Source organism: Schistocerca serialis, chromosome 1 (assembly GCF_023864345.2).
Source record: "Schistocerca serialis cubense isolate TAMUIC-IGC-003099 chromosome 1, iqSchSeri2.2, whole genome shotgun sequence".
NCBI lineage: Eukaryota > Metazoa > Arthropoda > Insecta > Orthoptera > Acrididae > Schistocerca > Schistocerca serialis.
The window spans coordinates 1,144,891,136-1,144,914,862 of record NC_064638.1 but is presented as its reverse complement, the minus strand read 5'-3'; the positions used below and the strand labels follow the sequence as shown (position 1 = coordinate 1,144,914,862).

General features: G+C 43.6%; 1 protein-coding gene across 1 annotated transcript in view; it reads right to left on the bottom strand.

Annotated features, from left to right (window-relative positions):
* LOC126456031 (lysosomal alpha-mannosidase-like) overlaps positions 1-23,727 on the bottom strand; it is a 189,152-nt gene that overhangs the window by 125,651 nt on the left and 39,774 nt on the right. Inside the window, exons 5-6 of the mRNA XM_050091790.1 lie at positions 3,779-3,915; positions 3,536-3,669 (exon numbers count right to left, since the gene is read on the bottom strand). Of these exons, the coding sequence (XP_049947747.1) occupies positions 3,536-3,669; positions 3,779-3,915 (271 nt within the window). The remainder of the gene's footprint in view (positions 1-3,535; positions 3,670-3,778; positions 3,916-23,727) is intronic.

The window sequence follows — 23,727 nt, the reverse complement described above, 5'->3', positions numbered from 1 at the left end:
CATTTCAAACTTTTTGAATTTGGTGCAGTGTGTTATTTCATTGCAAAATACCACAATAACTATGACCATTAACAAAATGATGGGCACTTCTTCATGATGCTGATACATAAAGCTGTAAGTAACACAAAAGTAATTTTTTTACCAATTGGTTTCTGTTAAATCATTTAAGAAAGATTTCAGGGTGTGCACCTGTCAGCACTGAAAGCGGGCAAAGAAATTCTCATAACACTCAGCACCTTTGCGCCTGCAACTCCCACCACTACTGCTCTCCCCACACTTTCCCAGTCAACTGTGCACCTACTGGCCACCTTATTCTGCATGCACTCTATCAGTGTTAGACCCCTATCCACAGATGAAGCTATTAAAAGCCTAGTGAGCAACCTTCACAGCATTCAGGCATTCATGACAAAGTTCCAGAGTTCAAAGCACTCCTCAAAAGCAATGGAGCTCATATAACACTGTGTTCAGAAAGCTAACTAATTGACAGTGCTGAGATTTTTTTCAGTAAATCTAAGTGTATAGCAGAAGTTTAGGTTTACAGGAAAGAAACTGGAGTATTCATTGCAGTAGACGTGTTACTCAAATCCACCCAGACTACAATTGAAGCTGCATATGAGAATGTTTGGGTAAAAGTTAGTATCAAGAGTGAGCATAAGTCACCTTACAGTGTGTGGCAGAGGCTTACATTGTGTAGCACTGTCATTTCTCCCTTTTCCTGTTCCACTTGTGGATGGCTCACGGGAAGAACAATCACTGGTAAGCCTCGGTATGAGCTCAAATCTCTCTAATTTTATCTTCATGGACTTTTTGCAAGATATACAGGGTGTTTATAAATAAAGTTAAACTTTCAAACTGCTGTAGAAATAACACCACTGGTCAGACTAACCTCAAATTGTAACTGAACATTATCGGAGAAGGGGGAAAGTGTATGGCAGAATAAAATTTAATAGCTCCAAAATGTAGCAATAGATGGTGCTGTGTGTATGGGTGAACAGGTGTGATACTGTTAGTTACATAAGACCATCCACCACGGCAAGGTCATATCACATCAGATGGGAAAAATCAGTTTTTAATTGTGCTTGGGCCAAAAAACGCATAAATCATTCACTTTGGTTTTTAATTGTCCTGAGGCCAAAAACCACTTAAAAAGCATCAATCACATAGGTTTTTAATTGTTCTGAGGCCAAAAACCACATAAAAAGCATCAATCAAAACCAAATCAGATTATTAATTTCCATGTTACTGGTGCAAAACATGTTCAATATGCTGCTCACCATTTTCTGCAACAAGTTGAAATTGAGAAAAAGCGTGTTCCACAACTGATCAAAGTGTTTCTGGGGTCACTTTCAGAATGTGTTGTGCACTGCATGCCTTCAATGCAGCTAAGTTTGCAATTGGACACAACATCTTTCAGATAGCCCAAAGCCAGAAGTCACACAGATTACGATCAGGCTGTAGGGAAATGGTGGCTGATAATTCTAGCATTTCTGAAAAGGTGCTTCAGTAGTTGCTTAACTGGATTTGCAATGTGTGGAGGTGTGCCACCTTGCATAAAAATGATCCCCTCCACACTTCCATGTTGTTGGAGAGCTGGAATGATGTGGTTGCACAAAAGACACTCACAGCGCTTACCAGTGACAGTACAGGTAACAGGACCAGAAGCACCTGTCTCTTAGAAAAAATATGGCCCTATGATAAATGATACCATAAACCCGCACCACACAGTGACCTTTTCAGGATGAAGTGGCACGGGTTGATTTGCATGTGGATTTTCCGTTGCCCACACTCGACAGTTCTGTGTGTTGACACATCCTGTCAGCTGGAAGTGGGCTTCATCTGTCCACAAAATCTTACTTGGCCAATCAGAGACCACTTACATGTGAGCAAGAAATTCTAAAGTAAAGGTCTCTCTTGCTGGCCGATCAGCAGGAAGCAACTCACGCACATGGGTAATTTTGAATGGATAGCAAGAAAGGATGTTTCGCAGGATTTTACTCACCGTGCTCATGGGTATGTCTGATGTTCGGTCAATTTGCCATGCTCTATACATTTGCAGACCACCACTCATCTCCTCCTGTATTGCTGTGGCCACTAGTTCTTCTGATGTCGAATCAATTTGTTTCGTCCCTCTACCAGGCTGCACAGCAAAAGAACCCGTCTTTTTGAATTTCCGAATCATTTTCTACAGACCCATGACAGTTGTCGGACCAATGGCTTTTTTTAAAACCTTCAGTGTCTGGAACTTCTGCAGAGCAATGTGTGCACAGTCATCATTCTTGTAATACAGCTTTACAAGCAGAGCATGATCTTTCATTTAGGCAGTCATGGTGAACGTCACAGATGTGAAAGGAGGAAAAGCCTTGTATGTTGCATGTTTATACCAACTTCAATGGGTCGTGCACATGACAGGTGTTTTCATTTACATGTTCTCACAAATATAGCGTCACCTATCAATCAATTTTCACACAATTTTTTTTGTTTCTTCTGCCACACGTTTTCCCCCTTCTCCGATAATATTTCGTTGCAATTTGACATCATTCTGACCAGTGGTTTATTTGTACAGCTTTTTGAAAGTTTAACTTTCATTATAATCACCCTGTACATAGACGAAACCAACATATTGGTTGACTCTTCTAGAGATGTGCTTTTGGAATTTTTAATGGTAAAGCACACTGCAATGCAGAATGCATCTCTTGCAGTGTCTGACACTAGACATGGCCAATTGCCTCCATGACACTTTCATGCATACTAAATAAACCTGTAAATAAATGATCTGTTCTTCTTCAGATCCTCTTTATTTCCTCTATATATCCTATTTGATGCAGATCACAGACTGATGAGCAATGCTCAAGTATTGATAGATTGAGGGTTTTGTGATTGGGTGAACTACATTTCATGAGGATACTTTCAACTAATCTCAGGATGCCATCTGCCTTATCTGCAATTAGTCCTATGTTGTTGTTCTTCTTTAAATTGTTCCATAGGCATACACTTAGATATTTGCTTGCAGTAACTGTTCTGCAATTCTACAATAATGGGTCTTTCTTCCTATTTACGTGCAATGCATTACATACGTGTTATCTAGATGTCTGCAGGTCTTTGTTCATTTTGGTATGATTTTCTAGAGTTATGACTTTGCTGTACACAACAACTTAATCAGCAAAAAGCCTTGTGGAACTTCTGACTCTGTTTACTAGCTCATTTATACAAGGACTGGACAAAAATATGGGAACACAGTGAGAAGTGCATGCTCGAACATAAATGCAGATGCTAGCTGAGCTTGCAAATTGTGCTTTTGTATTTGACCACAAATGACACCTTTGTGATGTCCTCAATACATCACAAGTGTTCTCCATAAGAAGGGGCTGTGGTTCTGAAAGCTTGGTGGACTCCACTGTTTCCTATGCATCTCCATTTTATGCCACAGATGAATAGATTTTTCTCAGATCATGACATAAGCAAATGTAAGAAGAAACCCTTACACCAACTTGATGTAATAGAATACAATAAACTATATTTTAATGCAACAACATACCATATAAGTTTGTCCATATTTTTAAAATTCACATGTGCATCTTGGTAGTGAAAGTCGTCCCCCATTGGAACAATAATGTTATTGGTGACATAATATTTTGCTACATTTCTAGCAAAATTTATGAAGTTGTTAACCTGAAATAGTGTTAACTCTATTAGAACACAGAACAATGTAATTTATTAAATGAGGATGTCAATTATTTAAGTCGGTACCCATTAGTAAGCATTTGCTATATGTTCTTACTTTCTCATCAACATTGTAGCCTCTACTGTCAGGATCATCATTGACTGGCTCATCATTACACAGAATATCAAAGCAGAATCCTGATGGAGCACTGTAGTGGTTATTGAAGATGCTTGTGAACAGGTGTGAAGAAGTTCCTAGTGGGGAAAAAAAAATTAGGAAGTTTGAAACAGCCTTCACAATGAAACTATAACCAAATGTAAAACATGATATTTCTGTTTAACAGACTTTAATAGATTAAACAGGCAACATATAATCATAAAATCAGTAACTTTTTGCAACTCAAGATTCCTGCATTTAAGGTATGATAAGAATAGAGAAATTGAGATTGTTGTTGTTGTTGTTGTGGTCTTTAGTCCAGAGACTGGTTTGATGCAGATCTCCATGCTACTCTATCCTGTGCAAGCTTCTTCATCTCCCAGTACCTACTGCAACCTACATCCTTCTGAATCTGTTTAGTGTATTCATCTCTTGGTCTCCCTCTACGACTTTTACCCTCCACGCTGCCCTCCAATACTAAATTGATGATTCCTTGATGCCTCAGAATATGCCCTACCTACCGATCCCTTCTTCTAGTCAAGTTGTGCCACAAATTTCTCTTCTCTCCAATTCTATTCAATACCTCCTCATTAGTTATGCGACCTACCCATCTAATCTTCAGCATTCTTCTGTAGCACCACATTTCAAAAGCTTCTACTCTCTTCTTGTCTAAACTATTTATCGTCCACATTTCACTTCCATACATGGCTATACTCCATACAAATACTTTCAGAAACAACTTCCTGACACTTAAATCTATACTCGATGTTAACAAATTTCTCTTCATCAGAAACGCTTTCCTTGCCATTGCCAGTCTACATTTTATATCATCTCTACTTTGACCATCATCAGTTATTTTGCTCCCCAAATAGCAAAACTCGTTTACTACTTTAAGTGTCTCATTTCCTAATCTAATTCCTGCAGCATCACCCAATTTAATTTGACTACATTCCATTATCCTCACTTTGCTTTTGTTTTGTTCATCTTATATTTTCTTTTCAAGACACTGTCCATTCCGTTCAGCTGCTCTTCCAGGTCATTTGCTGTCTCTGACAGAATTACAATGTCATTGGTTTTTATTTCTTCTCCATGGATTTTAATTCCAACTCCGAATTTTTCTTTTGTTTCCTTTACTGCTTGCTCAATATACAGATTGAATAACATTGGTGAGAGGCTACAACCCTGTCTCACTCCCTTCCCAACCACTGCTTCCCTTTCATGCCCCTCGATTCTTATAACTGCCATCTGGTTTCTGTACAATTTGTAAATAGCCTTTTGCTCCCTGTATTTTACCCCTGCCACTTTCAGAATTTGAAAGAGGGTCTTCTAGTCAAATTGAGATTAAACAGCAAAATTGGGAAGAGAACTCCTCCCACCATACATCTTCTGCATTGGCCTCACCACCCCCACCCGTACATGGTGTCAGCAGCAGTGTTTAAGATGTCAAACTACACTTTATTTGTCACACAGTGGAAAATCTAGGATGGAATAATGACAATATTATGAAATGGATAGATTGATACTCACCATATAGAGGAGGTGGGAGGCCTCAGTGACCAGAGACAGTGGTCATGCAATTCTGATTTGTGCTTGCAAGAATGTGTGTGTATTTTCTAGTATAGAAGAGGGCCTTTTGGCCAAAATTCAGATGTATAGTAGTCTCTTTGTCATACCTGCCTGCATCTCAATGTCTCCTCTCTGGAGAGCATCAATCTATCGATTTCATAATACTGTCATACAATTTATTAGTGTTGTACAAGTGCGGTCATATGTAACATAAAAGAAAAAAAGTCTCAGCACAAGGCTGCATCATCTGGTGGCCAATTTAATGTTCGAAGTGTGTCAAACAACAATATGATCCAAAGGATGATCCAGAGGAGAAGTCTGTGTGTTTGCCTGGTGTTGATAGTAATGGTGTATGATGTATTACAGTGTATTGGGTAGGTTAATGAGAATGCTTTGATGGTGGGTTGGTAGATCACTAGGGAGTGTAAATATTTTGAAGACATCAATAAAAAAACATACAAGCAGTAAAAATTTTTTTTTGTTTTTGTTTTGTTTTGTTTTGGTTTTAGGGCGCAAAACTGATATGGTCATTAGCGCCCGGTCCGTGACTTAGGAAACAGTAAAAAACCGAAATTGAAAACCAGCAGCAATGGGAACGAAAGTCATAAAATTGGAGAAACTAAAAGCAGAAGGAAGGCTTAAAAATCCACTACAGAAAGGGGTTGGTTGTCCCCAAAAAAAGCTTCAAATGACTGACGTCATTTCACTAGCACTGATAAACTGGAGAACGCGGTCGGCTGAGCGCGTGTCATCTGCTAAAATCGACGATATATCAGGCGATAGCTGTAGACGGGATCGTAACGGATTAAAATAGGGGCACTCAATTAACAGGTGTCTTACCGTCCACAGCTGAGAGCAGTGGGGACATAGTGGGGGAGGATCACTGCTTAAAAGATGTTGATGGCTAAAAATACAGTGCCCTATCCGGAGTCGAGTTAAAATTACCTCCTCCCGAAGACGCGTTCGGGAGGAAGAGGTCCAAGCACAAGGAAGAGCTTTCACGTCCCGCAATTTATTATGGGGAAGTGTCGACCAATGCGCATGCCATAAATGAACAACACGACGACATAAAACGCTCCGTAGATCGGCGAAGGGAATCGATTGAGTAGCTGGCCGAAGAAGAGAGACTGCAGCCTTGGCTGCAATATCGGCCGCCTCATTTCCACAGATACCAACGTGTCCCGGGAGCCAGAGGAACGCCACCGAGATGCCCCCCAGGTGGAGCAAGTGCAGACAGTCCTGAATCCGGTGGACCAGAGGGTGCACAGGATAAAGAGCTTGGAGACTGAGGAGAGAGCTGAGAGAATCTGAGCAGATAACGTACTGTATCCGCTGATGGCGGCGGATGTAGTGGACAGCCTGGAGTATAGCGTAAAGCTCCGCAGTATAAACTGAACACTGGGCGGGAAGCCGAAAGTGATTTGGGGTGTCGCCAACAATATAGGCACTCCCTACACCAAACAATGTTTTCGAGCCGTCGGTGTAAATAAATGTGGCGTCCGTCATTTGTGCACATAGAGCAGCAAATGCCCAATGATAAACAAGTGAAGGGGTACCATCCTTGGGAAATTGACAAAGGTCACAGAGCAGGCAGATCCAAGGATGGAGCCAAGGCGGTGCTGTACCCCAAGTTGTCAAGAAGGTTTTAGGAAAGCGGAAGGAAAGAGAATGGAGCAGTTGACGGAAGCGGACTCCTGGTGGTAGTAGGGAGGAGGGGCGGCCTGCATACCCTACATCAAAGGAGGCGTCGAAAAAAAGGTCATGGGCTGGATTAGCAGGCATGGAATACAGATGGCTAGCATAACGACTCAGAAGGACTGCTCGCCGATTGGACAGCGGAGGTTCAGCAGTCTCAGCATAAAGGCTTTCCACAGGGCTAGTGTAAAAAGCTCCAGACACTAAACGTAATCCACGGTGGTGGATAGAGTCGAGACGCCGAAGAATAGGCGGCCGAGCAGAGAAGTAGACTATGCTTCCATAGTCCAATTTCGAGCGCACTAAGGTGCGATAGAGGCGGAGAAGGACCACTCGGTCCGCTCCCCAGGAGGTACCATTCAGGACACGGAGGGTGTTAAGGGATCGCAGACAGCGAGCCGAAAGATAGGAAACGTGGGAGGACCAGCACAGTTTTCTGTCAAACATAAGACCCAAGAATTTAGCGACATCTGAAAACGGAAGGTTGACAGGACCTAGATGTAAGGAGGGCGGAAGAAACTCCTTACGTCGCCAAAAATTAACACAAACGGTCTTACTGGGAGATAAACGGAAGCCGGTTTCGATGCTCCAAGAGTGGAGGCGATCGAGACATACTTGAAGACGTCGTTCAAGAAGGCTGGTCCGTTGAGAGCTGTAGTAGATCGCAAAATCGCCCACAGAGAGGGAGCCCGAGACATCAGGAAGGAGACAATCCATAATTGGATTGATGGCAATGGCAAACAGTACAACACTCAGCATGGAGCCCTGGGGTTCTCCGTTTTCTTGGGAGAAAGTACGGGAGAGAGTAGTGTTCACCCGCACCCTAAATGTGCGCTCTGCCATAAATTCGTGAAGAAAAAGGGGTAGCTGACCTCGAAAGCCCCAAGAGAACAGTGTGCGGAGGATGCCTGTCCTCCAACAGGTGTCGTATGCTCTCTCCAGATCAAAAAATATTGCTACTGTTTGGCGTTTCCGGAGAAAATTGTTCATGATATAAGTGGAGAGAGCAACAAGATGGTCAACTGCAGAACGATGCTTTCGGAATCCACATTGGGCAGGTGTTAAAAGACTGCGGGATTCCAGCCACCACGCTAAACGGTAATTCACCATACGCTCCAAAACCTTACAGACACTACTTGTGAGAGAAATGGGGCGATAGCTAGAGGGGAGATGTTTGTCCTTTCCAGGTTTCGGAACAGGAATGATGATAGCTTCCCGCCATCGTCTGGGAAAAGTACTGTCGGTCCAAATTCAATGATAAAGGCGAAGGAGGTAACACAGACTATGGGTTGATAAATGCAGCGACATTTGGACATGGATACCATCCGGTCCTGGGGCGGAGGAGCGAGAAGAAGAGAGGGCATGTTGGAGTTCCCGCATGGAGAAAACAGTATTGTAGCTTTTGCGATTTTGAGAGGAGAAAGCAAGAGGTCGCACTTCCGCTGCACGTTTCTTCGGGAGAAACGCTGGCGGGTAATTCGAAGAGCTCGAAATCTCAGCAAAGTGCTGACCCAACGAGTTAGAAATTGCGACGGGGTCCACTAATGTATCATGCGTGACAGTGAGCCCAGAGACCGGGGAGAAACTAGGCGCGCCTGAGAACCGTTGAAGCCGACTCCAAACTTCCGAGGGAGTGAAGGTGTTAAATGAGCTAATAAAGAATTTCCAGCTTGACTTCTTGCTATCGCGGATGACACGACGGCATTGCGCACGGAACTGCTTATAGCGGATACAGTTGGCCAAAGTAGGATGGTGGCGGAAAACGCGGAGAGCACGTCGCCGCTCACGTATTGCATCACAGCATGCCTCGTTCCACCAAGGAACTGGGGGGCGCCGGGGCAGTTCAGAGCTGCGTGGTATTGAATGTTCCGCAGCTGTAAGAATAATGTCGGTAATATGTGTGACCTCATCGTCGACGCTGGGAAAGTGATGGTCATTGAATGTCACTAGAGACGAAAAAAGTGTCCAATCAGCTTGGGCAACCTTCCAGCGTCACGGGCGCATGTATGGCAGTTGAGGCTGCAGTCTAAGGACACATGGAAAGTGGTCACTCGAGTGTGTATCATCAAGGGCCAACCATTCAGAGCGCCGAGCTAGCGGAACAGTACCGACCGCAAGGTCCAAATGAGATAAATTTGTCGTGGAGGCAGACAAAAATGTAGGGACCCCAGTGTTGAGGCAAACTAGATCCGCTTGGTGGAAGACGTCTAGCAATAGTGAGCCACGTGGACAAGGATATGGAGATCCCCAAAGCGGGTGGTGGGCATTGAAGTCCCCAACCAGCAAATAGGAGGGTGGAAGCTGACCAAGAAGATGAAGGAGATCAGCTCGTGCCATTGGTGTGGACGATGGAATGTATACAGTATAAAGAGAGAACGTGTATCCGGAAAGGGAAAGACAGACAGCGACGGCTTGGAAGGAAGTGTTTAAATGGATTGGGTAATAATGGAGTGTTTCATGGAGAAGAATCATGAGTCCTCCATGTGCTAGAGTGCCTTCAACAGAGGGGAGATCATATCGGATGGACTGAAAATGAGGGAGAACAAAGCGGTCATGGGGACGCAGCTTTGTTTCCTGAAGACAGAAGATGACCGGCGAGTAGGATCGTATGAGGATCGACAATTCATCCCGATTGCCTCGAATACCACGGATATTCCAGTGGATAATGGACATAGGGTGAACAGAAAATGGAGGAATGTGACCAAGGATGCTGTCAACTCAACGACTACTCAGAGCTTGCGACCGACAGCATGGAATGGCATTCAGCCGAAGGCAGAAGATCCTGATCCATAGGTTGGTCAGGAGCAGCTCCTGCCACCAGCGATCAGCCGGTTGATCGGCCACCAGCAGTGCGCCTCGGCGACACAGAAGACGGCCGAGGGCAATTTCCGCCAGGTGGTGTTGTAGATGAGACATGCCTTGGCGGAGAAGGAGAGGAACTGGGTTTCTTTGTAGCCTTCTTGGAAGTATGATGTTTAGATGAACGAGGAACCGATGGTTGGGAAGTTGCGGTACGTAAAAACTCTTCACAAGTATGCTCTTTTTTCGAAGTCTTGGTGTCTGACTTTTGGGCTCGAGATTTAGCAGAACACGACGAAGGGTGAGGCATAGAGTGGGCAGGCGAAAGTGGTGAGGTTGAACGGGCGATCTTTGCGCTGGCTGATCTGACGACCGTGGCACTAAAGGTGAGGTCACAAGTCTGCGTGGCTGCCTCCTTTGTTGGCCAAGGAGAAGCAAGGACAGTGCTGTATTTTCCTGTCTGAGGCACGGTGGGCTGTCGACTGGTGAATAATTTCCGAGCAGCAAAGGTCGACACCTTTTCCTTCACTCTTATTTCCTGGATGAGCTTTTCGTCCTTAAAAATGGGGCAACCTCGAAAGGAAGCAGCGTGGTCACCCATACAGTTGATGCAGCGAGGGGATGGAGGTGGACAAGCACCCTCATGGGCATCCATGCCACACGTAACACATTTGGCCAGATTGGAACAGGACTGGCTGGTGTGATTGAACCGCTGACACCGATAGCAACACGTAGGGTTTGGGATGTAAGGGTGAATGGAAATTATCTCATAGCCTGCTTTAATTTTCGATGGGAGTTGAACTTTGTCAAATGTCAAGAAGACAGTGCGGGTTGGAATGATGTTCGTGTCAACCCTTTTCATAACTCTATGAACAGCCGTTACGCCCTGGTCAGACAGGTAGTGCTGAATTTCTTTGTCAGACAATCCATCAAGGGAGCGTGTGTAAATGACTCCACACGAGGAATTTAAAGTGCGGTGCGCTTCAACCCGGACAGGGAAGGTGTGGAGCAGAGAAGTACGCAGCAATTTTTGTGCCTGGAGGGCACTGACTGTTTCTAACAACAGGGTGCCATTCCGTAATCTGGAACAAGACTTTACAGGACCTGCAATTGCGTCGACATCTTTCTGAATAATGAAAGGGTTGACCGTGGAGAAGTCGTGACCTTCGGCTGACCGAGAAACAACAAGGAACTGTGGCAACGATGGAAGAACTGTCTGTGGCTGAGATCAGTGAACTTACGCTTGTGAGCAGACATAGTGGAAGGTGAGGAAACCATTGCAGAAGAATCCCCCATGATTACCGGCGTCTCTGATGGGGCGCTCCTCCCTTGTGGGGGCCCTCTCTGAGGGCACTCCCGCCTTAGGTGATTGTTCACACCTCAGGTCACACCTCCCGACAAACGGACGGAGGGACCAATCGGCACTTTTGGAAGGTATCAGCTCGGGTAATCAACCCTCCCTGGGCCTGGCCGTTACCAGGGGGTACGTACGTGTCCTACCTGTCTACCCGGGGCGGGGAATTACGCGTTACCCCGTCACCGGCTACGCATGGAAATTCGTGGGTCGGCCTTCAGACACGCACAGGGAGGAAAAAAAAAAGAGAAAGGGAAAGGAAAGAAGAGGGGTCTCAAACGCCGCAGCGGAGAAAAGGGCAAAGAGAAGAGGGAAGGAAAAGAGAAGGACAGAGGAAGGACGATGACTTGCAAGTGTAGAAAGCAAGGAATTTGTAACAGTTTCGAGCGTCCGTCTCCGGATGTAGGCACAAACCATACTCCCAGAGGGGGAGAAAGGGAAGGAAAGAGCCAGAGGTGGGGGGGGGGGGGCGAAGATGGGGGATGGGGAAGGATGCGGAAAGGGAAGGTATGCAGCCCGGAAAGGAAGGAGGGCCACATTAGCTCGGGGTCCCGTGCTCGCTACGCACGTGTCCACAAAAGAGTTGTGGACCCCCTGGGGGGGACGCAGAAGCAGTAAAAATGTTATCTATATACAAGAACTGAGGCATGTATTGTAATTTAGCTTTTATTTATTTGTAATTAATTCATCATTCAAAGTACAAAATAAATGAGTATTTCTTATGTAAACAAATAAAGAAAACCTGTAATGTGAAGATAAATATTATTATATTATAATTTGCTAATGGAAAGGAGTGATATATGTTTCATAATGTCAAATCACTAAATGAGAAGTTATGTAATCATTGGTTTGAAATCCGAATATAAAAGAGTTATGTCAGCTGTTTCAATTGCGCAGGTAGTCAAAATATCATTATAAAGAGAAGGTTAACAGAATTTTATATAAAGAAAAGGAAAACAATCAACTGAAAATTGTTTTGTTGTAAGTTAATTATAGAACTGTATTGAAAGTAGGTAAGTTTTGTAAATGTGTTCCAGAGTTTAAAATTATAGGAGGTGTGATTGGAAAGTTTTAAGAATGGGCTTGTAATTGTACAATGGTGGTACTTACATGCTACTGTGGTGCATCTCCTTCAAAATAGTCCCCTTCTGATGGAACACACTGACTCCAATGGTGTTTCCACTTTTGAAAACATTCCTGGAATTTTTTTTTCTAAAGTGTGTTAAGGCCTCTCTCTGTATTTGCCTGGATGTTTTCAATTGAGTCAAATCGCTTCCCTTTCAGTGAAAATTTCAGTTTATGAAACAGCAGGCCTTTTCTTCTGCACATTTTCGTGCAAATGCTCAAGGATACATTTGTAGTATTCCTGATTAATTGTCTGTCCTACAGGGGTAAATTCATGATGCACAATACTGGTAGAATCAAAAAAGTCAACAACATTGTCTTTACCTTCGACCGACTTTGCCGTGCTTTTTTGGTCATCATGAACCTGGAGTCTTCCACTGTGAAGACTGCACTTTGGTTTCAGGATCATATCCATATTCCCATGATGTGCCACCTGTAGTTACCCTATTCAACCAGTCTGGGTCATTTTTAGTCCAATTAATCAGCTCTTGGCACACTTGAAGTCGTTACTGTCTCTAGTCACTTGAGAACACTTTTGGAATGAATTTTGCGGACACTCGATGCATGTTCAGATCTTCAGCTAGAATTGATTGAACTGCATAGAAACTTAAATTAAATTCATCATCCATCTCCCTAATTGTAAGTCTATGATCAGAGTGCACTAAATTATGAGCTTTTGCAACATTTTCATTCGTTTTTGAGGTGGAAGGATTGCCAGACTGTGGTTCATCTTCAATTGATTCACATCCATTTTTAAATCTGTTGAATCAGACAAAAACATTTGACTGGCTCATACAATTATCTCCAAAAGCTGTTTCTAATAGTTTGTAAGTCTCAGAAGCTGATTTCCGGTTTTAAAACAAAATTTCACCCAAACTTGTTGCTCCATTTTTACGGCCATTTTCATGCAGATAGAATCCAGCAACAAGCCCTAACAGACCCACACTCAACCAGCTGCCACAATGAACTGAATAAAGGAAATTGCAGTTTTCTGTCAGAGGGCGGTCAAGGACAAGGCAATGTCTCACTCCCCACCCTCCTTGTACCTGCCCGTCAAACCGATAAGCAGTAGCAGATCCATTCTTAAGACTTTCCAGTCACACCTTGTATTGTATTCATTTTGTTGTTACAGGGTTAACATTGCTGAGGCATGTGTTGGTAAACACTGGCTCTCATGGAGAGTTCCAAGTGTGAAGTTCTAAAGTAGAGCTCAAGGTGAAAAGACATAATGTAAAGTTCATAGTTATAATTTGTATAAATTAGTAATGTGTAATTTACTAAGAGCAAGAATTTTTACACAGACTTGGTTTAACTTGTGTCTGAAAATGTACTAAATAGAATAAATAGGAAAAGTTAAAATCTGCAGTTTAGTTTGCAAGAAATGTACGAGAACATTATATTCCAGCTTTGCATGTATCCAAGCTAATTAATATGTTACAATGGTGTAGATGAGACAATGTGAGTATTCCACCATTATGTTAGCATGCAAGATACTGTTTACAGTTTAGCTGATAAAATTTACAGTCATGTATAATGTTACATTTACAGATGTTGAAGATAAACAAAGCCTAGTCATGGAATGTATGCAACAGAAATCATTAAGATAAAACAATGGAAAATCCAAGATTGAATGTAACAATATTCTGAGAAAGAAAGTTGCTACTCATCATATAGTGGAGATGCTGAGTCACAGATAGGCACAACAAAAAGAGTTTCACAATTAAAGCTTTCAGCAGTTGGCCTCTGTCAGCAATACACACACACACACACACACACACACACACAAACGCAACTGACACACATGACTGCAGTCTCAGACAACTGAATCCACACTGCGAGCAGCAGCACCAGTGCATGATGGAAGTCGTGACTGGGTGGGAGTAAGGAGGAGGCTGTAGCAGGGAGGGGGAGGGATAATATGGTGGAAGTGCTGCAGGTTAGGTGGAGGGCAGAGGAGAGGTGGGAAGGGGAGTGGCAGGGGAAGTAGCAGAAAATGAGAGAAATAAAAAGTCTGGGTGGAGTGGTGGAATGACAGCTGTGTAGTGCTGGAACAGGAGCAGGGAAGGGGCTGGATCAGTGAGGACAGTGACTAACCACCTGTGCGATTCAGAAAAGGTGGTGTTGGTGGGAAGGATCCATATGGCACAGGCTATGAAGCAATCATTGAAATGAAGGAAATCACGTTCGGCAGCATATTCAGCAACAGAGTAATCCACTTGTTTCTTGGCCACAGTTTGTCAGTGGCCATTCATGCAGACAGACAGCTTGTTGGTTGTCATGGATCCATAGACTGCAGCACAATGGTTGCAGCTTAGCTTGTAGACCACATGACTGGTTTCACAAGTAGTCTTGCCTTTGATGGGATAGGTGATGTCAGTGACTGGACTGGAGTAGGTGGTGGTGGTGGGAGGATGTATGGGACAGGTCTCACATCTAGGTTTGTTACTGGGTTATGAGCCATGAGGTAAGGAATTCAGAGCAGGGGTTGTGTAAGGTGGATGAGTATATCGTGTAGGTTTGGTGGATGGTGGAATACCATTGTGGGAAGGGTGGGAAGGATAGTGAGCAGGACATTTCTCATTTCAGGGCATGATGAGAGATATTCGAAACCCTGGCGGAGAATGTAATTCAGTTGCTCCAGTTCTGGGCGGTACAGTGGGACTTTTGGAGGTGGTGGGAGACTGGAAAGATAAGGCACAGGAGATTTGTTTTTGTACAAGATTGGGAGGATAATTATGGTCAGTGAAGGCTTCAGTGAGACCATTGGTATATTTCGAGAAGGACTGCTCAGAACTGCAAATGTGACGACCGTGGTTGGCTAGGCTGTATGGAAGAGACTTCTCGGTATGGAATGAGTGGCAGCTGTCAGAGTGGAGGTATTGCTGGTGGTTAGTAGGTTTGATATGGACGGAGGTACAGATGAAGCCATCTTCGAGGTGGAGGTCAACATCTGATAATTTACACACTTTTTGGTGTCTGCTTCATTGGCAATGCAGCAGAGACACTCAAGTTCAAGTGTTGTTCCAGCAAACAGTTTTAATCTATCAAGAAGTTTTGTATCAGTGTACATTCTGCTGTGGAGTGAAAATTTCATTCTGGACACAACATATTCAGTTTTGCACATCTGGAGGCACTACATCAATGATAAGTGTAACACATGGTAAGAAAACAATAACTTGGGTGTAAATTTCAAAATTTTTAGACTTTTATATTTATGAGAGTTTAAACTGAAAAAAAAAACTTTTTCAACTCCTAAAACAAGTTACTTCAGCCACATTTGTACTTCGAATCTTTGAAAATCTTGCAGAGAGACAAATCAGTAAGTTAACATTTTTTGCATATTTTCATTGAATAATATCATGTTGAATAATATTCTGGGGTAACTCCTCTTTAAGAAAAAAGTCTTCATTGCTCAAAAATGCATTCACTGATTATTATTTTGTGTTATTTGTTTAAGGGGTTGGGCATTTTGTCTGCTGTTTCATTGTACATTTACATGAAGCATGTTGTAAATATGGGATCTTCACCACCAATGATGTGAAGCATTATATAAATAAGACTCTTTGGCAGCAATATGTGTTTAGGCCTCACAGAGGAAGGAACTGAACTATTGAACTGCGCATATGCATTTCTGTTATACATCTGTTAGAGGTAATGAATTGTGTGTTAACTGCATTTACTAGCATTCTGCTTCATTCTGTGAGCATTCCCCACACGAATCACTACAGTTGTGACCCTGCAATGAACAGCAGCATCTACTGAACATAGCAAATGCACCTCCTCAGACTGTGTTCACCCAGAAAATGGAGGCATTCCACAATCCCTGTCTTTTCAAACAATATGGACAAAACAGTGACTTTCAAAGTGACTCGCATAATGTTTTCTTCCACCCAGATCCGTCAAAAATTTATGTGAAACATGGAAGTGACATTCTGCTACATCCTATCATTGACAACAACGATGGTGAATAAGTGCATGAATAATGTGTAATGCCTTCCAACCTCCTTGACGAGGCTAATCTTCCCTCATGCTGCAAACTAATTCACATCTACTTGACAACACCTCTTGTGATTTTACTGGCCCATCCCTGTCCATGTCGGAAATGACCCAGCTCATAACCTCATGTGGGGCCCAGCTGGCTGGGTCACAAGAGAAGACTCTCTGTGTGCCACCCTTGCCGCACGCAGCCCAAGGGATCCTGTATGCCATCACCCTCATACCACACATTCCAGCACACCAACAACAGGAGTTCTCTGGGGCACATACACAACTAAGTTTACACCCTAATCTATTGACTTTCCATCTGAAACCCCAGCGACAATGTTCGCAAGCAGCAAATTCATACTATACAGTTATGAAATTTTTGATGATACTTCCAAGTTCGAGGTCCTGCTAATCAGCATGGAGGATCACACCGACATCATTAGCAACATCATACAAACATCTCTGGCCAAAAACAAATTTGGCACTGAGTCACCCAAGGCACCAGAGCATGAGCTGCAACAAGTAATTTATGAAGAAAGATTGGGTGGCATGAGAACCTTCTCAACTGTGGAGACACATTTGGGAATCGACCAACCTGACTCTCATGCCAGATAACATGCTCTGGTTGATTAAATTACCTCCTCAGATTCAGTTGGTGATGATTTCTCATGAAAATTAAATAACAGAATAAAAATTATTCCTGGCTGACAGACTTTTTGCATTCATACAGCAATGACAGCACTCATATGCGACAGACAACAATGACCACCACCAGCACGTTCCTGGCATGACACTTCACATACAACCATGAAGGGCCAACGACACCCTAGTGATTGTGTTCACTCTCAAGAGTGATGTCAGCAGTGCCCATCATGAGGGCAGCAACCTCTGTCTGGCCATGATTGCCACACCCATGGCTGACAATAAGACTCCTCACAGTAGTCAGGGACTGTAGCCATGACTGTGCCAGTTTCACAACCACTTTGGTGACCGGATACTAGACTGCTCCACAATGTGCAATCACGCAAATGTAAGACATGGTCTGCAATAAGTGCTCTGGATCACTACACTCAACAATGTCATCTGCAGCTCAAGCATGTGGGCCAAACTCGTTTTGCCCTGTAAAGTGCCTTGTAAAGTGACAGTAATAGACTGTACGAATTAGACAAGTCAACAAATGAATACTTTGTTATTGAAATTGTCTCTGAAGTGAGCACCATGCCCAGAGGATCACAACAAATAGAACTTACAACACCTGTCCTCTGACCACGTGCCACAAACGACACTTGTATTAGGCTATTTGGAACTGTCATGTGTATCATGGACATAGGGTTGCATGAGAAATTTGGATGAGAAATTTCCATGGGAGTTCATGGTTGCAGATGTTCATGAACCAATCTAGGGCATGGATTTTCTCTGTCAATTTTACCTCTCCCCTACTTTAACACAAGGTATCCTCAGTCAAACTGGCAGTGGAGTGTTAGTACTCAGTATTAGTGGCAGTCTGCCAGCACATTCACATGCAGCTCTGGAGCTGGCTATTACAGTACTACTCACTTCGATCTCTACATATGAGAGAGCCTGCAACTGCTTAATGGTTGTGGAGCTTTAGGACAAATAAAAGTTATGAAGAAGTAAAAAAAGGAGAAGCTCAGACTTTATAACTTAAATCCTGAGTACTTTTGTTGGGAAGGGGATTGGATGCTGTGCAATCTTACCTACAGCAGGAACACCACACTGTCTCCAAATATCTTCCACAAACAGGACAGCACCCACTGTGATGTTGGCAGATGAAACACACTGACAGTTAGGACATACTGCACACCTGACACCCCACAGATACGATCCAGCGAGGTGAACTTTCCTAACAGTGTGCATGCACCCCCTTCGAGTGCCCTCGTGTTCCCCAAGTGCCTTGTGTGATATATAAACAAAAAAGCATTACTTGGGATGCTGTACACAACATTAACTCCACACCAGGTCTGCTGAGTTGCCACAAAGCATGCAGACTGGCAGCAGACAAACTATGAGCAACTAAAACTGCTACCGACGAATTATTGCAAGCAATCATAGTTGGGCTATTGGAAAGCCTGTGGGCTTCACCCACACATTTATTTTCTACAAAAGATGGAACATACAGGTTACGTGGTTATTATTGGGCTCTGAATAGCCACACTGTACCTGACTGTTACCAATACTGAACCAACGAGATCTTATTCAAATCTTGGCAGGTACTCCTCCAGTGTTCAATGTTCTAGACAGCAAATTCCCACAGCTACTGAGGATGTACCCAAAACTGTGATAATAACTTCATTTGGACTCTACACATTCTTGTTCATGCCTCACAGTTTGAAAAATGCAGCCCAAACATGGCAACAGCTCAATTCTCTTTCTCACACATGGACAATATTTTAATTTTTCCTGTATTTATGCAGGGTCATGATGAGGGTCACACACACTTTGTTTTGAGACTCTTGAACGTTTTAGGGTAGTGATGAATGATGACAAATGCCAACTTCAACAACCTGAAGTAACTTTCCTGGAATAGGCTGTCAGTCAAGCTGGGGTTCGACCCACGATCCGTTGTGCACAGCTTACCGTCAACCCTGTGGGCCACGAACTATTGGCATTACAATGATTTCTCAGCATATTAATTTCTACAGATGTCATGTGCCACAAGCAGCAGCTGTACAGGCCCTGTTGATGGACGCACTGGATGGAAAAAGCACATGTGGCAAACAGGCTCCCACTTGGACTCCAAAAATGCAAAAGGGCTTCAACCAAATTGGGCTTAGCTTGCTACATGCTATGATCTTAGCCCATCTGATCATGGCAGCACCCTTGTCAATCACCTCTGATGTGAGTGAAACTGCCACCAGCACATTTCTTCCACTGACAATTGTGAAGAAACAACTACTGTTACATTTCTTATCACAGGGGCTGCACCTGAATCTCACCATAAGTGGTCAGCTTATAATCGACACTGCTAGACTCATACAAGGCAATGTAGAACTTTAAGGATGACACTGAGGATGCACAACTTTCAATTTACATGGACCAATGACCACTAGCACATTCTGTAGACAATCTAGTAAAAGACTATTCACCACATCATTTCTACTACCTCGATTATGATGCACGAACTACCACTGATGTTCAGCACTTCAGTGGTGCAAACAATGTCATGGTGGATTGCCTGTCTCAAGTAAATACCGGGTGATCAAAAAGTCAGTATAAATTTGAAAACTGGGTAAATCACGGAATAATGTAGATAGAGGTACAAATTGACACACATGCTTGGAATGACATCGGGTTTTATTAGAACCAAAAAAATACAAATGTTCAAAAAATGTCCAACAGATGGCGCTTCATCTGATCAGAATAGCAATAATTAGCATAACAAAGTAAGACAAAGCAAAGATGATGTTCTTTACAGGAAATGCTCAATATGTCCACCATCATTTCTCAACAATAGCTGTAATCGAGGAATAATGTTGTGAACAGCACTGTAAAGCATGTCCAGAGTTATGGTGAGGCATTGGCGTCGCCAGAGTTATGGTGAGGCATTGGCGTCGGATGTTGTCTTTCAGCATCCCTAGAGATGTCAGTTGATCACGATACACTTGTGACTTCAGGCAACCCCAAAGCCAATAATCACACAGACTGAGGTCTGGGGACCTGGGAGGCAAAGCATGACGAAAGTGGCAGCTGAGCACACGTTCATCACCAAACGACATGCACAAGAGATCTTTCACGTGTCTAGCGATACTTTGTTTTTTTGGTTCTAATAAAACCCCATGTCATTCCAAGCATGTGTGTCAATTTTTAACTCTCTATCTACATTATTCCATGGTTTATTAAGTTTTCAAATTTATACTGACTTTTTGATCACCCGGTACATAGTCAGTTCACACCACCTACAACAGAAGCTCAGTAATAGGACCTGCATGTCTGCTGTATTCTACAAGATACTATGACTGATCTGAAACCATAGTGGCACACCATCTCTGACTCCTACATGCAAGTCTGGTGTGATGTGTCATGAAACTACCTCTTCTCACCCATCCTGCTAAGCTCAACAGAGCCTATCTTTAATAGCTCACATCAACTTTCACACACAGAGTTTCACCCTAAAAACTAAGTGTGTTATGGACCTATTTGTCTGGCCTGATGTGAAGTGTGACTGGAAATTGTGGGCTCTAGCCTGCAAGAATGAAGAAAGGGTGTTAGAAAATACTTAATGGTCACTTACAACTTGGGGACCTCAATCTGGTTGGCCACCTACCAAAGTCAAAAGGTTATCGGTATATTCTTTCTGTGATCATTTGCATCACTTGCTGGTTTGAGATGTACCCCTGCCAGATATAACAATAGAAACAATGGCAAGGGTGTTTGTACAGATGTGGATAACTCATTTTGGCTGCCTAGCATCCATCACTTCCGACCAGGGCCACCAATATGAATTGGTACTGTTCTCTGAGCTACGTAACCTTTGCGGCATTCAGTGCTACCACACTACAGCCTATCTATCAGCAGAGTAACAGACTGGTGGAATGCCAGCACTGAACACTCGTGGCAGCACTTATGAGCCGTGGGGGCAGTGAACAGAATCCCTACCCAGAGTCCTGTTGGATGTTCAATCCATATTCAAAGATTGCTTAATTAGCAGAGATTTTTTACAGATGCACAGGAAATCTATCAGCAGATTTCATCTCTCCAGTACTACTGGCCACTACAGAGTTACCAGCCCTAGTCCAGAGGGTGAAACAACACACTCCCTAATCCCATGGCTCACCAAAAATTTTTGTGCACAAGCTTCCAGCAGACTGTGAGTACATTATGTTATGGGGCAATACATCATACCAGCATGTGGGCACTGTATTCTGGACCACATTGTGTACTGGCATGGGATGACAATACACATGGAATACTACTACACACAGGAAGCTGGTCACTGTCTCCATGCATCGCCTCAAACCTGGCTGGGTTTTGTGAGATACAGCCAGCACAGACAATGCTAGGGTTGCTTGGACAGAACACAACACATTGCAAAGAGGCAAAGTGAAACATCAAACATTCAGAGTAGTAACAATGATTTGAAGGGGAACCTTGATGTAAAATTTCAGCCAAACAAAATAAGCGTAAAACTGCTTAACAATTTTGTAATTGTAGAAGGATAGAGATGACAGAGCTATCAACCTATCGATTCCTAATGTTGTCACCAAAAATCTCTAAAAGTTCTTGACTGATTTATTTCAAGTTTTTACACAACTCAGTAACAAACACTCAGACAGAGACAGGCTGTGTACAGGGTGTCCCACATAAAACTGTTACACCTCATGTCCAAGATTTGAGTAACAATGAACTAACTAAAAAAGAATAGATAATACTAACTGATGCACGAATATACAGTTACACTCAATTTTCTGATAAAATGCAGTGTAGCCAACTCTTCAGACAATGTTTCCAACTCACAAACAATTGGACTAGAGATGCTTAACTGGTGTGTGAGGTATACTGGTTTTGTGTGAGACACTCTGTATAAAGTCAGAATGTTGTTAGTAACCTCCCGGAAAAGTTCTTGAAAGATTTACTTCAAATTTTTACATGAGGCACATACTACACATTTTTTAATATATCTCATATATAAATATGTATGTGTTAGCTTTCCATATCTGGTATAAGAAGACATATCAATAATATAGCTGACAATATTTTGTGATACATCTTTATTGATACAGAGAGCATGACAGCACAGACATATTACACCATGTTCTAATCAAACTGTCTTGTTTTCACTGCTCACAGATACTCTACAATACTGTAGAAATTCTCTAGTCAGTTGTGCCACTAGCACTGATGTCCTCACAGGACCCCCCCCCCCCCCCCCCCTCCTATAGTGCGGAGTGCTGGGGGAAGTGATGGTTGGTAAGTGTCATCGGTCATGAGAACCACTGCAGATGCACATGACCAGCTACGTCATGGCCAGCTGTGAAGCAGGAGAGGAGTGGACCTTTTCTTGGTGTCTGGTGCCTGGCAGTGGTAGTGTACAGATGGTATGCTGCCAAGTGATGAGGCTGATGGGGGTGGACAAAGTGGCATGCATTGGGTGCATGTGAAGACAGGATTAACGGGTGTAGGGAGGCGGGTGGTGGTGGGGAGGGGGGGGGGGCACATGTGCCTCAGAGAGTAGTGGAATTGGACTCAATGTGGTCTGAGGTAACGACTGAAGAGGAGCCTGTGGTAGCAAGCCATGGTGTGGCCTGTCGCTGGCTGGCTATGGACCCCGCGTTGGCCTCAGAGGGTCGAACCAGTGACCCTCCATGGACAGGAATGCTGGCGCTCCATCTGCTGCTGCGTGTAGCTGGTGGTGTGATGCACCCTGCCATCCAGGAGAGCTACCGCACTTGAATACCTTGTTAGAAAACCGGCACCTTTCTATATGTGGCTGTGCACCTCTGCTTTGCTAACACGCTGCTCTGAGTCACATACTCATAACACCTAGGTAGGCCTGTGGACCCCTTCTGCCTGTAACTTGTGCCATGCAAACCACTGCGTCTAATCTTTTCAGTGGGTCTATGGCCCTGTGGCCTGGATTCCACTTTGCAACTGCTGGTAGCATAACTTACTATCAACAGGCCTGCGCCTGGCTGTAACTTATGCGCTCCAAAATATTGCACCAAAACTGACTTTTCCCATCCCAAATACACCATGGAGCAAGGTTTGAAAGAGATGTGGGCTGTGCTTGACAACATGAAATGGACCAGAATAGGTTGTAGCACTGGATGAATCATGTCATCATGCTGTATTACACAGTCACAATCTGACAGCACCTTGTGCACAAAGGTTTTCAGAGCAGTGTATGCAGTAGGTGGTGGCACCTGCAAATTGTGGATGTGGTGCTTTACTCTCTGCACTAACGCCAGCAGGTCTGCCATGTCTGGAGTTGGTGTTGGGAGGATGAATTACACTGGGAGCAAAGCTTGCTGTACAGGACTTCCACAAGGGATACCTGTAGGTCCTCTTTAAACCTTGTACAAAAGCAAAGCAGCACCACTGACAAGGCCGACATCCACAGTTCACCATGACACATGAGTGCAGTCTCCAGAGTGTAATGCCACGGTTCTACTAGCACATTACTCTGTGGGTGCTATGTGGTTGTATAACTGCAGGTAACATCACAGAGGGCATGGCAGAGTGTGTTGAACAGGGAGGATACAAACTGTCTCTCTTGTTCTGTGGTAATTGTTTCCAGACAGCCAAAGCAAGATATGCATGTGTCAATGAAAACTGGAGCAGTGCATTTCACTGTGATGACCCAGAATGAGACTCAGTAAATAATTGGCCATAGGTATTTGTAGCCTTCTGATTTTGGAGGTGCTGACCA